The 17,550-nt window shown below is 36.1% G+C and overlaps 1 protein-coding gene across 1 annotated transcript in view; it reads right to left on the reverse strand.

Annotated features, from left to right (window-relative positions):
* Positions 1–2,456: 2,456 nt before the first annotated feature.
* LOC134531325 (homeobox protein unplugged-like) overlaps positions 2,457–17,550 on the reverse strand; it is a 59,406-nt gene continuing 44,312 nt past the window's right edge. The window contains exon 4 of the mRNA XM_063367019.1: positions 2,457–2,750. Within this exon, the coding sequence (XP_063223089.1) occupies positions 2,457–2,750 (294 nt within the window). The remainder of the gene's footprint in view (positions 2,751–17,550) is intronic.

The raw sequence follows: 17,550 nt of genomic DNA on the forward strand, positions 1-17,550 counted from the left end.
AAGCTTTTAAATTACCATATATTTTAAATAAATTGAGGTCTATTGTAAATTGACACACAAATATATTCTGAAAGAAAAAGTTTATAGCTTTCTCTCATCAATTATCAAGCTATAAACAACATTTATTTGAAGGTTAGTTTTTAAATATACTGAGAAATATAAGCTAGTGTTAAATGCGATTTGTTTCATTCAAGCACACTGGTGTACTTAACACCGGATTGTGTTGACAAGCACAGATTTTCTTAAACTAGCCACAGGTGTAAAAGTTTAAAGAAACGAATCTAAATTGTAGCTATTTGTACATAACTGTGAAGATTTACAGCGTAAAGCTATACATCTTTATTTATGTACGTAGCGACTATAGCACGTTAAAATTTTGTATCAAATTATATTCAATAGCAAGAAGGTTGACTGAAAATGGTATCCTCCATTTATAATGCAGCAGTATGAACCAAATATTGAAGGTGTGTTCCATCAGTATAGCTGTATTTCATTAGTTAAGATGACACACGACCTCATTTTATCTTAGAACTTCCATATGTCTTTGGTGTAACATTTGCTCTTCCAGGACATATGATATACATATTTCTTTGGTATAATATTTGTTAAGGCCTACTGTTGCGTTGAGGTACTTTGAAATTTAAAAAAAAAAAGTAAGTGTAGTACTAAAACTATAGGAAAATGTTTGAAAGATAACTCAACAAGTTATGAGCGTGTGTTTTTTCTTCAACATGTTTATTAATATTTACAATAATTAATTACTTACATAGCAATTCAACTCTTTACACTGAATAAATAACACGATCCTTAGACAAATGTAAAAATTGCACAATTTCCTTCTCACTTGATAGCTGGGTGTGTACCCGATATCAGTGTTCTCTTACACACAAATAGTGTTTTTGTCATACACGACACTTGTAGTAACGACAATTATTAACTTACTTTCTTTATCACATATGGGAAATTCCAGAGCATTTGAAAACGAAATCTTACACACCATTCAGTGGTCGCAGATCCCAAAGTAAACCATGTCCCTTAGCCTATGTTAGGTCACTGTTAGCACCGGTAGTGATGAAATAAACATACACCTGTGTTGCAGTCGGTTTTTCATCGCACTTTGTATTCCTTGAGGATAGAGGTGAATGAACCTGTTTGGAGAGGACTGAAGTGAAATTCCAACCACCCGTCAGGACACTGGACATTTTGATTCATGCTTTGAGTTTGGCTCCAGCTACTTGCAGCTACTGGCAGTTCTACATACTCGCTGTATTACGGCGCCTTGCGATCATGGTCTCCAAGTAGCTGTCCATGATCTTGCGGAATAGTGTCTTTACTGCGTGCACATTGTTGTGTTGAAATTTAGCATGAACGGAGAGGGTGTGGTATTGCAAATTATATTTCAAAATGTTTTTAGTTCAAACAAAGTATTTAACGTAGTCAAGAAAAAGTTAAACCTGAATTTTGGTTTCAGGAAAACAGGCATTTATTGATGATATTCAATCGAAAAACACCACAAATCAGAAACAAAATATTGAGAAGACAATGTGCGTGCCAGTAGTGTATCTTTCTTATCGGTCAATATGACTCATATTCAAGGAGTTAATGGTGGCATTAAAATAATTTCAGATTATTGCAGTTTACAATATCTGTAATGCAAAGAAACATTCATAACAATTCTCAGGTGCATCCTTGTGAACATACGTGATTTGTTATGAATTATGGACGCAGATTGTATCCTGAAATCAAGCAAATGTAGAAGTACCTGCACAGTTGGATAGCACCGGTTCGGCTGAAGTAACCCTAAATCTCCATTCCAGCAATTTTTTCTTGTCACCTCGTTCGTTTGTTTGGATCAATGGGATGTAGAGTTCCAACTGTGACCGGAAAATATTGCTGGCCAACTTAGCCTATGCTTTAATAACTAATTGTGCTAATAGAGAGGGATAAGCTGCCTCTGCCACTTGTGGCGGTGAAGTCACTGCTGGAATTGCTGGCGAGGGAAGTGATCAGTCCGTGAATGTGGACCAGTTCTTATCTATATTTCTCCCGCTGCTAGTTATGGCAGGGAAATATTAGCTGCTTTGGCCACTCTCGTCGGTGAAGTTCCTGGTGGGGTGACTGGCGAGGGAGGTTATCAACCTGTGGATGTGGACCAGTCCTTATCCGCACTTCTCCAACTGCTGGTGCTGCTAGGGAGAGATTATCTGCTCTTGCAACTCAAATCGTTGAAGCTGCTGGTGGGGTGGGAACTGAGAGAGGTTATCAGCCCGTTTAGGTGGACAAGTCCTGGTCCGGACATTCCCAGCTTCTGTTGCTGGCAGTGAGGTATTAGCTGCTCTTGCCACTGACGTCGGTGAAGTTCCTGGTGGGGTGACTGGCGAGGGAGGTTATCAGCCCGTGGAGGTAGACAATTCCTGGCCCGCACTTTCCCAGCTGCTGGTGCTGGCAGGGAGAGATTAGCTGCTCTTGCCACTGACGTCGGTGAAGTTGCTGGCAGGGTGGCTGCTGAGGGAAGTTCGCAGCCCGTGGAGGTGCACAAGGCCTGGCCCGCACTTCTCCAGCTGCTGGTGCTGGCTGCGCACGGCGAAGCGGTTCACGTGCACAGGGATGGGCACGACTATCTTCGTGCCTCCAGATCCTCCTTGCCCGGAGCCTCCCTGCCCGGAGCCTCGGCCGCCTGAGCCGGAAGAGGTCAGGCCAGCCTTCACCCGCTTCCACTTGGCACGTCTGTTCTGGAACCATATCTTCACCTGCCACCAGCACAAACATTTGTGTCAGTATAAACAACACTTTGTTATTGCTTTAAACACTGAAGTAAATGTTAGCATATGAGCCTATTTTAATGACATTGGCTTAAAATCACAAATAAGAACGAAATTTTTGCTTCAAATACAATTTTGAACAAATACATGTTACAATATTATGGATTTAAACCTGGGTAGTTTTAATACATAAATAATTTTAGATTAGCTTGGCTATAGGTGTGAATGGATGTGTTAATTGACAATGAAATTAAACTACATACGTATTATATATTGAATGCTAATATATCAGTTAGCATGTGTTAACAATAGTTTTAAATTCTAAAACAATATCCAAAACAATTAAATTGTTTAGTATAATGGGATGTCAAGTGTCATTACAAATTAGAAATAAATGTAAAGTATGTTTGTGTAGAAAGTCTCAACAAATTAATGTCACTAAAAGGTCTATACTTATACATTTAATTTAAAATTAACTTATATTATATAGTGAGTAAATTAATTTGTATTTATTTCGGTTATAGGCTTTAAATTTTAAGATGGTTGTAATTTAAACAAAGAGTAATAATTATTTATATGTAAAAAATTAAAAGATTCGTCATTGAAGGTCCAGAAAAACTTTCTGGGTAAATTATATGACTGTAGTTAAAGTGTATGTGGCCACAAACAAATATTTGTATGTTGATCAAAATCTACTTAACTTCTTAGCTAAGCATAATTCTGCATGTTACTGGCCCCAATCTTTAAATTACCCATTCTCACTCAACTGACAGCTCTCCTGGGCCAAATGTGGATTGCCCCTTGGTAGAGATAAATGTTTTCTTCATGACATAAATGATTATAAAATGTATATTTAATCCTAAAACTCTAATCAAGACACGAAAACTTGGTTAAATAGTCATGTGTATTTTGTGGTATGCATATTATTTATGTAACTTGAGTCTCTGTAAGTAACGAGAACTCGAAATTCCTCCCATATTTCATCTTCCGCTATTTCCGTAGCAGAACTTCTTACCACTTTTCAGGTCTATTTTCCAGAAAGAGTGATTAATGGGATGTCTGGTGATATTCATTGCATTATCTTTGCATCATATATCCCAAAGGTTTTATCTCTTTGGTTTTTTCTCAGTTACAGTTTATTAACAGTGAATCTTTGGCTAAAGTCCTCATTATCACTAAGGCAAGAATAACTCTTGGCACATTTGGCACTAAATCCATGGAAGATGGAAAAACCATCTGATGCATGATTTGCCAATCTAACGGATCCAGAGATGATAACACAGACCTATACCAAATGTACACACATTTAGACTTGACTTAGCATTTTTTTTCCTCGACGGCTGTATTATCAAAAACCTTTGTACGAGGAGTATCGCCCAAACTACCCATATATTGTAACATCTGTGGTTCTTGCTGTTTTGTCCATAAGGGAAGGCCATAACACCACCGAATCGACAGAGCATCTAAATTTTCGCTTGCCGTCTGCAATGGGACTTCGATAGTTATAATCGCTAACCTGTCCAGTTTATGTTTTCGATGGTCGTAGATTCTATTCTATATCTCTGAATGACTCGTGTCTATGAACACCGGCTCAGTACAGTGCCCAGTGTACTGGTGGACTGGTCTCTCTCTCACTCTTATTCCAAAACACGATCTTCTACCGTTAGTGCTGTACTTGTTTCGGCACATGATGTTGAAAAATATCCTCTAACTTTCTTAATAATACTGGTCGTAATACAGTTTCGTGTCTTAAACAGCTTCCGATGAAATTTATTTCACACTTAAAGAAAATCCAAAGGCTTTAAATATTAAAGAAAATAAATAAACATTTATTTTTGATATAGCCGAGGATACACCACGCCGTAGCTTGTTAACCTAGGCACAAGCGGTCGAGTTTTAGCTGCCAAACGGTTCCACCATATTTAATAACAAAACTGGTGTACTTACTACGAAGTAGGTTATAAATAGCAACAAGCAGTTAAATAAAGGGAAACCATTTCATCTCTAGAAAGGAACAAGAATACAGCCGTAAACTTAAATAAATCCTGCAAAATAAAAATAAAAATAATATACATTTTTTTTTAATAATTGCCAAAATTTAAACGTTATTTTTACCTAATTCTCACTGCTAGATTTAATTTTTAAATCCAATTAGTGCCACATTTATTTAACAATAATGATACAAATATGCCGTGAAGAACTATTTAAAGAGTTTTGTAATTTTACTGTTCGTAGATAATAAATATTTCATTTAAAAGTGTAAATACATTTCGTATATGTGTGTGGAAATATCCGAGGTTGAGATATACTATAAAGGTTTTTTTAGTTCTTATGAAAATATAATTTCTTTTTTCTGTATATTTTTATAGTTATTTATGTTTTAATAAGTCAATGATGAATGACTGTAAGAACAAACCCTGGCTGTATAATTTCTTTGATTCAGTATTAATTTCTAATGAGTGGTGTTTATCTTAAGAATGATTTTTCTTTCAGTATCTGTGCCCTACCCATCCTGCATAAGATTACAGAATTTATTTTTGTGTCCCTAGTTACCTTGTCTACCTTATCACCAATAACAATTATTTCTCAGCCAAGCACACCTCCGTTACAATAGTGTTTATTTTGTAAAATTATATATTATAACCTAATTTATGTTCATAATTTTTTTATGATCTATGTTTATTAGAAACGTAGGCCTACATACAACATAAAACATGCATGATTATTTTAAGATTCTTAGAATTATTACAACTGAATATTATGAGAAATATTTTTGTTGTTAGTAAAACTAACAATGGGTTGTTTCCATTACTTCAGAATATGAAGCACAGCTATGAAAGTCACCGCGCTAATTCGATCTGGTGACAAATCTGCGCGCTCTATTAAATTCGCGCTGTCATCTTAAAGAGATGCGCTCTATAAATCTTTTGCATTAGTGCACACGACAGCCATAAAGCTACCAAACAAGCAATAAACCTTATATATGTTTGTCTCTTTAGCTAAAATTATAAAATAAATATGCAAGGAATAAAGATTTCGTCTAGTTTATTTTTTGATAGGTTTACTGTTTAGGTTTTGAAATTACATTAAAAAAGTTTTAAGAACTGAATATATATTGAAATAATTAAATCGATTTTTTTTGCTTCACATGGGAACCAGTGAAAAAAAAGTTGTGTCCAAACTAAATAATAGCTCTCGTCAATAGATAGGTTATTTAAGATTCTTTATTTTAATATTACTGACGCTTTAGATTCATCCCGTCAGAATCCTTCTTGGACTGTTGAATTCAATCCAGAGAGTTATGTAAGTAGTTAGGAATAGGGGCTCCGAGCGCAGTGGCTGGTGGCAAAGGATTCAGGATTCATGACCTTTGACCCCTGACGTCACTGTTATGACCTTTGACCGATGACATCATCACCGATTTCCTGGAAATTTCCCGATTTTCCGCCAATTTTCCTCAAAATTTCCCTTTTTCCCCTATAAATTTTCCCTTTTCCTACAAAATTTCCCTACAAAATTTCCCCATTCCCCCAAAATTCTAACTACCCACCCATATCCCCATAGTGGGTTGGTATCCCCCTTACCTACCCACCCATCTCCGGATAGCGGCTTGGTATCCCCCTTACCTACCCACCCATAGATGACATCACCGCACCCCCATCTTGGATTACGTCATATCCGGTCACCATCATTTCCGACCGCTATTTTGGATTCAATTTTCGCATGCTCTATCATTCCATTATTATTATGCAATCATATAGTATTACATCATATCTGACCGCCATCTTGGATGACCCAGCTACCATATAGTATTACGTCATTTCCGGCTGCCATCTTGGATTACATCATTTCCATTCACCATTTTTGATTTCTAGAACTTTCTACTGTCTCGATTACATCACCACTGATAAGACTTAGGGTTTCGGATTGAAGATTTTCACAATAATATTATACAATCACCAATTTGTTTTATAGAAACACCCGCCATTTTTAATCATGAAATCACACCTACCGCCACTGAATTGAGTGCCCCGCTCCTATGTTGTACTTTTCGTTACGACGACATCATACCATTTACATGCATTACACTTTTCTTTACGGTCACATAACCATCGTCATATTGTATGACCTTGACCCCAACTGACATTTATAATTCTACCATCTTAGATTCAACCATTTTGAATTATGTAATCACACCTTACACCCCAAAATCGAGCACCCTACTCCCATGTGTTGATATTTTCATTATACAGTCATAGTAATTTTATCTTCTGAAAACAACCATATTGGTTTTTTTAATCCTCATCGTTGACCTATGACATCATGAACATCATATTGGACTACGTCATCATCACCAGCTCCAAAGCCATCTCGGACTCTAGAACTTTCGATCATTTTTTTGAATTATGACATCACACCTATCTCGTAATCTAGTTCCCCACTCCTACATATTGCAGTTGTTGTTAAGACACCAAGCACCCGTATGATTATATCATTATATATATCATCTTCTGTAGGCAGACATATTGTATTGCCATCACTGTAGCCCCTTTCGAACGACATCTTGGACTATATCGTCTTCACTTGACCTATAACATCTTAAATATGTTCCTCACCTCGAACTTTCCACTATATTGGATTACATCATTTATGTTCACCTTCTTGTCGCCAACCCTATCTTAACCTTTGGCATCTTGTACATCGCACTTCACATTACTGTCGACACCCTGAACTTCCCGCCATCTTGGACCATATCATCACATTTGACTTATAACACATCCACCACCACTTTCTTAGATTTTGTTATCACCCACTTTAATCTTGACAACCAACATATTGTATTATCATCTCATGTATGCACCCACCATACTTGATTATATAATCATACTAACTTTCATCCTCTGCTAGAGTATGCAGATGAATTATTCGTAATGAGCATCACGTGATCATACCAAATACTAAGATTAAAAAAATTATTGCCATTAAACTTATCACGGTCCATATACCAAAGTCATACTGCAGACTTGTGCACTGTAGCACTCTACTCAAATTGACTTACATAGCTAATGTTTTCTTTACATGCTTTCATTTGCGGTTACAATTTCTTTGAGGGCTTTCATTTGCGCTTACATTTTCCTTGAGGGCTTTCATTGGCGCCTACAATTTCTTTGAGGGCTTTCATTTGCGCTTACAATTTCTATGAGGGCTTTCATTTGCGCTTACAATTTCTTTGAGGGCTTTCATTTGCGCTTACAATTTCTATGAGGGCTTTCATTTGCGCTTACAATTTCTTTGAGGGCTTTCATTTGCGCTTACAATTTCTATGAGGGCTTTCATTTGCGCTTACAATTTCTATGAGGGCTTTCATTTGCGGTTACAATTTCTTTGAGGGCTTTCATTTGCGCTTACATTTTCCTTGAGGGCTTTCATTGGCGCCTACAATTTCTTTGAGGGCTTTCATTTGCGCTTACAATTTCTATGAGGGCTTTCATTTGCGCTTACAATTTCTTTGAGGGCTTTCATTTGCGCTTACAATTTCTATGAGGGCTTTCATTTGCGACTACAAGTTCTTTTAGGACTTTCCTTTACACTTATGTTTTCTTTGAGTGTTTTAAGTTTCGCTTATGTTTTCTTTACATGCCTTCCTTTGCGATTACATATTCTTTATATTGTAACTCAGTATCTCATGTAAACAATATTTAAGTATCCATATAAATATCATTAATCGTAATAACATATTTATTGGAAATTATTTCATTATATTTATAATTTTTACCATAAATTAAGCAGGATAAATTCAGGGAATAACAAAACATAGTATACATGACACTTTTATTTTATTTACAAAGTTTATTATGCATAGTTCTACACAAAGATATATACATCTATTTATCTAGTGGGTCGAAATGGCTAATTCTCAGCTCCAGACGGTTCACCGAATTCAGCGTCCAACCAGATCCTTTACCCATATATTCTTCTTCCTTGCAGAGTTTTTCAATACTCTGTTTAACTGACTGCTTCACGTCGTTTGAAGTATAAATTACAGCAGCCGATGTCTTGAAAGCACGCTTGCTCACTCGATTCTCGTGCGGCTCCGGTTTACCATATAGACAATCCAACCATAAGTTATATTTTAAAGACCCATGCTATGCTGTATCGTCCATAAGTTGTTGTATTATATTCTGCTCAATATCACTCAGAAAAGTGCAAATATCTTTGGCCTCACTAAAAGTATTTAGATAATAATAGTCTTTCAGAACTCCTCCAAATGCAGATTGCGCCAAGTAAAATCCATTATCAGTTGTCTGTAACTGACCAAGCATAGTGTTAGATTTATGTCCAGATGACGATATGGGTGGTTGTTGCTGCTGATCTCCTTGAATGCCGGAGCCTGTGCACATGGGTACCTCTAGTTTAAATTGAGGAGTCGTGACGTTCACATGCTGTTCTACAGGCAAGCGAACTGCACCTCTACAAATCTTCATATGTCTTTTCAAATTATCTTTGCGAGTAAACCATTGATTGCACTTAACACACTGAATCTTTATACGAGTGGGACTCTTCATACATTTACTTCTATCATGCCTTCTTGTATCATGAGCAAATGCAAACATCATGTCGCAGTAGTTGCATGGATGTCTATTTGATGTGCCTTCCATGTCTCGGTTAGCTGTGTCCAAGACCGATGGTGCTTCACTTAAGCTTGGTGTGCTATTTTCAAAATCAATGTAACGCTGTTGTGCTGATGTCCTCACTTTCGACCGCTTAGCTCTTCCTTTGCATATATTCAGGTGTATTTTCAAGTCATCATTGCGAGTAAACTTCTTCCTACATTCATTACAGAAAAAAATAGTACGAGATGGATTCTTCAGGCAATTACTCTTCTCATGACGTCTCATGTTAAAACTTGTTGAGAACATCATATTGCAGTGCTGGCACTGATGCTTCATTGGTGGTGATGGCTCCATGCAGGATTCCGAAGAACTAGGGGTAGGATCCATACTCTCCCCAGATGTCTTTGTAGTTAAACAAGAAAGAGAGCTCCCAAGCGATGTTCACTCTTCGGAGTCAGGATGACAACTAAGCTACTAATTCCGTCCACATCCCTACATATAAAGCCAACCCCTACCCCCACAACGACACTCTTCACATCATCAACATGTTTACTTAGGACTCAGCTTACATAGGGTCTCTCTCTCTTCTACTCCAAATCATTCTACTATCCTAGAAGTCTTGAAAGTATACAGATGATGCAGATTCATAACCTGATAATGTAATCACAAGATCATTCTTTATATGGTAAACACAAATAAAAATAAATCTTCTCCAACTGCCATGATCTATTATTAATAAAAAGCCTAGCATCCTCTTAAATATTAACATCCGTATAGGACTTTGCACACCTCATTTAACCATAAATCATTAATACTATTTCAAATCACAGTCTTAAGCCGACATATTTGTGTAATATTATCATCTGTATTATTTCGTATAATTGCCATTCCCACCTAACCTACTGACATAATACTTACATATATATAGTGTTATGTAGCATTCCATCCCATCATATGAGTAAAAGTCGTAATCGTACATAAATAATTGTATCCTCGCTTACCATTATTCCAAAGCATCCAGAATTTAATACTATCAGTCCATCATCATCATACTACTTAATATAATTCCATAAATATTTACCATACACAAACATTAACTACATCATAGTAAATATACAACATAGGTCCACCCAACAATCCAACATGAACAGCAGTCAAAAGACATTTTTAAATCTACGAGCCATAACATACAATCCTATTCCTCAGCCCGCAGTACCCAACATTCATCAGCTTACAAACTCTTTAAATTAAACATTTAATTATGTATTTTCTTTCATGCTTTGAATGTTTCTTGCAGTAAAGAATTTTTTTTGAGTCAAATACCACTTACAGACATAACCAGTCACATCCTGCCATACAAAAAATAAGAGCACATCTCGACTTAACCACAGGATAAACCAATATAACATTTTCTACTAAATAGATAATACTTAAGATATGAACAAAGTCCGATCTAACATTCTGGTCGAGTCATTGCATATGAATACAAATATGAGGAGGAGGGACCATAACATATGCATACAAATATGAGGAGGAGGGATCGTAGCTTATGGATACAAATATGAGGAGGAGGGATCGTAGCATACATAAATTACACCAAACTTTACTCAAATACCAACTATATCAACCAGAAAAGTAAATTGTAAGAGGTATGTTTCCAATTTAAATTACTTTCCGATCGATCATTCAGAAACCTAGGCATAAAAACACATAAATATCGTCTAAGATCAAAAGAACTGCAGAGTCAACATATAATACTAATGTCACAGTCGAAGACATAAGATCTATGTACATCGCATTTATATCAGCCTTTTCCCTTATCCACCTAAAGTGTATGAAATGTAAGGCCAGCAAAAAGAAATACTTGATACATATCACCCATTTTAATTGTCCTTTTTCACAATGAAAATACTTGTAATGATTATGCGTAGAGATTCCGAAACCAATTTCTTAGTTAAATAACAACTACTATGCCACCAATTCATATTATAAGTACTGATAATAACTCTCCTTACCCACATAATATGAACGTAAAGACAAAAATTACTCAACATGTTAGTAGATCTACACAACAACAATATATAAAGTCATATGTATAAGCATTTACAAAACTTGCACGAATCGAGAAGTTAAAGCATACAGGCTAAACATTACTTTAAACCTTAAATATGTAGATCATAAATATATTATTTTCCGAAGGATTGAACATGTATTTGGCATAAGCATTGCCGCTAAGCTACATACATACAAGTTAATAGCATTAGAACTCATACGATTATTGAGTAACAATATTGAAGCAACATCTATAATGTAATGTTAGAAAAAAGGAGAAGTAAATGAAATGAGAAGGATCTAGAATTCACAACAAATGCTGGAATTTGGCTCACAGCTTTATTTTACTATATATATATATCACTGATACAGCTAGGTAAATTATACCAGGATCAAGTTTTACACTTTCAATTACGTCCAACAATATTCGGTGATTCTGGATTCAGCTGCGAAAACATATCATGAAAGAAAATGTTCTTTATCAGGTTCTTGTAGTCGGACATTACGCCATGCGGTATATCCTCAAGTTAAATCTCTTTAGGTGAATATCTATTACACACCGTTAGTGAACAATCATTTCCAAATGCTTCACTTAAAAATCACATCAACATCCCGAAGCTGGTGATATCATGTAAACTGGAGGCCAGTCCCATAGTAGTTTGTGCTGGGCTGGATGCTTTCATAAGAATGAAATTATATGCTGCAGCGACTCATGTGCACATTCAAACTATCGCCTCGCGAAATCAACTTTCCACACCTCACACTGATGTGACTTGGAGGTAGGATTCACAAGGCAATGATGTTGTTCATGTCGCCGAGCACTACTGCTGCTTGCAAACTTCTGCTTACAATATCTACACAAAATTTCGGATTTGCATTTAGTTTTCCCGTTACACTTCACAATATGGAAGTTAAAATTTTCTCGCCCCGCCAAAAACTTTCCACATTTGTCACACAGAAGTATTGTATCGGAGGAATTATTTATACACCCATGTTTTCCAGCACGTGATGATTCTGGTGACACTATAGGTGATGCAGGCGTTGGTGATGGCGGGTGCGATGACTTCGACTTAATTTCCTGTGTAGTAGAATGATTCACCGTTAGTGATCTACCACTGAATATTTGACCCATTGCAGGAGAAAAAATAACCTGGAAAGGCTATCCCAAAGAGTCTCCGCTATTTAAAGTCCAGAAACCAACTGATGGATTGCTATTTACTTCGCGCCTTATATACTCTTGAAACCATGATCACATCATATTAACCAATTAAAAGAAGCCGAGTTCTCTTACATACATAAATATGTATTCACATGGACATGCACAGCACTCACTGAATACACACAGTGGCCACACATGTGACTAAAACTAGCTCCAACTGGATCCAAATACCTTCAGTAGCTATAATAGCTCCAACTGCTACCATAGCTCAACTATCTCCAATAGCCCAAATAAGTTCATTAGCTCCAACTAGCTCCAATAGTCCAACTAACTTCATTAACTTCAAACTAGCTCCAATAGTCCAACTAACTTCATTAGCTCCACCTAGCCGCAATAGTCCAACTATCTCCAACTAGCTCCAATATAAACAACTGCTACAATATCTCCAACTAGCTCCAAAAGTTCCAACTAGCTCCAATAGTTCCAAATAGCTCCAATAGTTCCAACTATCTCCAATAGTTCCAACTATCTCCAATAGTTACAACTATCTCCAATAGTTACAACTTCTATAATAATAGTCCAACTGCTGCAATGACTCAAAATGAATCCAACTGCTAAAATAGCTGCAAACGGCTCCAACTATCCAAATAAATCCAATAGCTCCAACTAGCTCTAATAGCTACAATAGCTTTAACTAGCTTCAGTACTTACAATTAGCTCCAACCTCATCTGAATCTAGCGCCTCAATTGCCCCATAGACTCCAAAGCACCAACCGATTTCAGATATAAGATTACACGAAATAAAAAGTTTATATTCATATTAAAAATTTATTTCACAATTTTATACACGTTTCGGTAAAACATATTATTGTATGTAGCCTGCTCTCCTTAGTTAACGAAGTATAGTCAATGTTTCTTTGGTGATGGATACTTTTTCAGCATTTTTGAAAAGCAAGTAGAAGCCTTAACCTATCGACCAATACATTAGGATCAGCCCATGATGTTTAATCTATCTCGCCTGCTGCTGCAATCTTCCTAACATGTTTGTTATTAATATTTTTAAGCTATCTGAAGTCTTCTGTTTTAACAACCATCTCATTGTCTTCCACGCAGTGATCATCATAAGAATGACCAGGTTTATTTATTTTAACACGGCGTTTCCATCGTTTAGGTCTCACCGCTTCAACATATTCTTTAATAGTTTTATCTTCGGGTGCTTCATCAAAGTCTTTGATGTTTTCAGTAACTCAACACTTCCCTTGTTTAGATCTCACAACTTCATCACATTCTTCAATCTTGACAGTTTCGGGCACTTCATCACATTCTTCAATCTTGTCAGTTTCGGGCACTTCATCAAAATCTTCGATACCTACGGTTCCATCGTTTAGGTCTCAAAACTTCATCACAGTTCATAATCTTGTGAGCTTTAGGAGCCGCATTACAGTCTTCGATATTGCCAGCTTCGAGTGCTTCATCGAAATGTTTGAAGTTGTCAGCTTGCATATTTGTATTAGATATATTTAAAACATATGCTGAAGCGGATATATATATATGTTAACATATCTAAAATTAAAATTAATTTATGTTTAAGCATATTATATGCTTTAGCATAAGTTATATATACTATATATATATACATTTATATTTATATATATATATATGGGGCCCACCTACATGAGAAAAGAAATTGGCCGTCGTGGGAGATAATTTATTTTATTATAACTTGATTTTTCTTTAGCTGACTGCAGGCAGTTGTTATAAAAAAATTAAAATGTTAAAATCTGTCAACACACATTCATCCGAAACGACATATTCTAATATTAAAATACATTGATACATCTCCTTCTCCAGTTTATGATTTTATTTATCTAAGTAGAAACATTTATTCCTGGTGTTGGAATTTTATAAGTCTACTATTAAAATAATATATAAGTTGTATTGGCTGTAGAAGCTAACATGGATTATTTATCGCTACCAGCATCAGTTCGGTATGTTACCTGATCTTTTCCTTGAGAAAGAATTCTTCCCCCCTAGAGGTCTAGCGAATCTCTCTCCATCTCTTGTGACTGTGAGAGAGCATCAGTTCGGTATGTTACCTGATCTTTTCCTTGAGAAAGAATTCTTCCCCCCTAGCGGTCTAGCGAATCTCTCTCCATCTCTTGTGACTGTGAGAGAGCATCCTACATAATTATATGCAAACTTTACTTTGACGCAGCATGTGGTGATATATGTTAGCATGAAGCGAAACTACTTGAAACTTACATATTTTAAAAAAAGGAAAATTAGTTACCGCTGATGGCATGTTTAAAAAATAATATTTAAGTATTTGTTACAAATTAAAACTCCCAATATGCATCTCGTATTAGCCGTAGAAGCTAATATGATTGTATTCTGAGTCGTTGCCAGCAATGTTATCGAAAGGACACAGGTGTGTATATTGCGACAAGGAGTTCACCTTGAGAAAAAAAATGCGAAGCGACATGAGAGAGCAGAGTGTACATTAAGTCCTTACCAAAAGCCTTTTAGTTGCAATCTGTGTCAGAAATACTTTGGTCGAAGATATTTGTTGAATAAACATCACAAGATCTGTGCAACCAGGCTATCTAATGATAACGAGGTCTGGTCTACAGCAGCATAGAAGAGGACAGAAGATAAATTATTAAAAATTATTATGAACTCGAAGTTGAAAATGCTGGTTCTACCAACTCTAACCTAGATATCACTAATGAAATAGAATTGAAATCTAATGAAGAAAGTAGTGTCTTCATTGGAAATAAAAAAATTATTTACACCAAATTTAAGTTGCCTTCACTAAATTATGAACAACATAGAACAGGCTGAAGCTGACAACTTCAAATATTTCGATGAAGCACTCGAAGCTGGCAATATCGAAGACTGTAATGCGGCTCCTAAAGCTCACAAGATTATGAACTGTGATGAAGTTTTGAGACCTAAACGATGGAACCGTAGGTATCGAAGATTTTGATGAAGTGCCCGAAACTGACAAGATTGAAGAATGTGATGAAGTGCCCGAAACTGTCAAGATTGAAGAATGTGATGAAGTTGTGAGATCTAAACAAGGGAAGTGTTGAGTTACTGAAAACATCAAAGACTTTGATGAAGCACCCGAAGATAAAACTATTAAAGAATATGTTGAAGCGGTGAGACCTAAACGATGGAAACGCCGTGTTAAAATAAATAAACCTGGTCATTCTTATGATGATCACTGCGTGGAAGACAATGAGATGGTTGTTAAAACAGAAGACTTCAGATAGCTTAAAAATATTAATAACAAACATGTTAGGAAGATTGCAGCAGCAGGCGAGATAGATTAAACATCATGGGCTGATCCTAATGTATTGGTCGATAGGTTAAGGGGATTGGTGCACCAGCATCGTATTAAAAAAACAATATATTTGTTAATGATTCAGCTGCTAGAGAAGATTTGAACCATTCTGGTGTAAAATTTATTTTTTTATTTTTTTATTTTAATTAAGTTATTGCTGATTTTCGGGAATTTTTTAAATTCAAGCTTTATTAAAAAACTATAAAGAATTCAGTGGTAAAACTTTGGCAGATAAATTTTCAGACACGGGAGATATGATTGTGACCATTATTTTATCTGTAATCATTATTAATTTAACGTATTTACAATTTGAATTTTAATAAATGAGCTGCTACGAAATTGCGTGATATTCATTTGCGAATTTAATAACATTCGCGTTTTCATTTGTAATTCAAACGCCTACATATATGTCGGCTGAATGATTGACTTTATATTAGTCTTTAGCTTATTGCAGTCGGACCTAAAGTAAAAACGTAGCTGTAGAAATTTGAGCAGCGTGCAAGCTCGGATACGAGGAATTATGGAGCGCGCTGGACAGTAGTGACACCTTGCGACAGTTTCCCAAACTTTTTGCAGCCTGCCACAGCTGTCTGCTGTTTACGAAGGGGAGACGGGATTTCGCGGGAAACTGATATGAAGGCCAACGTACTCATTTTCAGTATATAAGAGAACGTGTTTGGTCTAGCTCGGCGTATAATTGAATGGTTATTCTCTGTTATTATTTAGCACAGTGATTTAGCTAGATGTTTTTTGTTGTAAACGTGAGATTTATTCAGGAATAAAATGCCGAAGAAACCTCCACCAAGCAGAGTACACAAAAAAACAAAACTTTCGAAAGCCATTAGCGCTTAGAAAAAAGAATAAAGAAAGATAAGATATTATTTGATTATAGCTTTTTTTACCATACATTTATTTTTCAGAGTTGCGTATGTACAACGCGATGGACGCGATGCGACAACAAAAAGATGTGTAAAATTGTAAACAAGTTTTTTTTTCCAGCAATGCGTGAACCATTCTTAAACTATACTCAACATGTATCCGTATAATTACGTTTGAATTTCTTTTTATGACAGGCATCAATGTTAACAAGTTTATTAAGCCACGATAGACATTTTTTCAGAAAAATGAGTGTAGCAGAAAACACTCAACATAGTCTCACACAAAATCAGTTTACATGAATGCAGTTTTAAGAAGTAAGCTACGTGAATAATAGTTAAACATTATTTAATATCTGCTGGTAACGTTTCCAAAGTATCAGCTTCGCCTTCATTCACGAACAATATTCGTGAGCTTATTTATTTATTTTCCTGGCGTTTCGTTGGTGACTGTTAGGACTGCAAAATTAGTAAACATTTTTCACCCTATCCTGAGTTAAATCTAAGTGTGCGCGGTTAGATGAGGACCTAGATGTGTCTCAGGCTTACGCCTTTACACTCTACTCAGGGCGCGTTGCCATTGACCTGTAGGATAGTCTCAACAATCCTCTACGGACTCGAAAAATGTCACCTGCTCATTGGCTACTTGACTTGTGACAAATGTTTGTTGTAATGCCTGTGATTCGTCGTTGATTTTGTTGAGGAGTTTTCAATGATTCAGAGCCTCCCATTTAACTGTGGC

This window comes from Bacillus rossius, chromosome 3 (assembly GCF_032445375.1).
Source record: "Bacillus rossius redtenbacheri isolate Brsri chromosome 3, Brsri_v3, whole genome shotgun sequence".
Classification (NCBI taxonomy): domain Eukaryota; kingdom Metazoa; phylum Arthropoda; class Insecta; order Phasmatodea; family Bacillidae; genus Bacillus; species Bacillus rossius.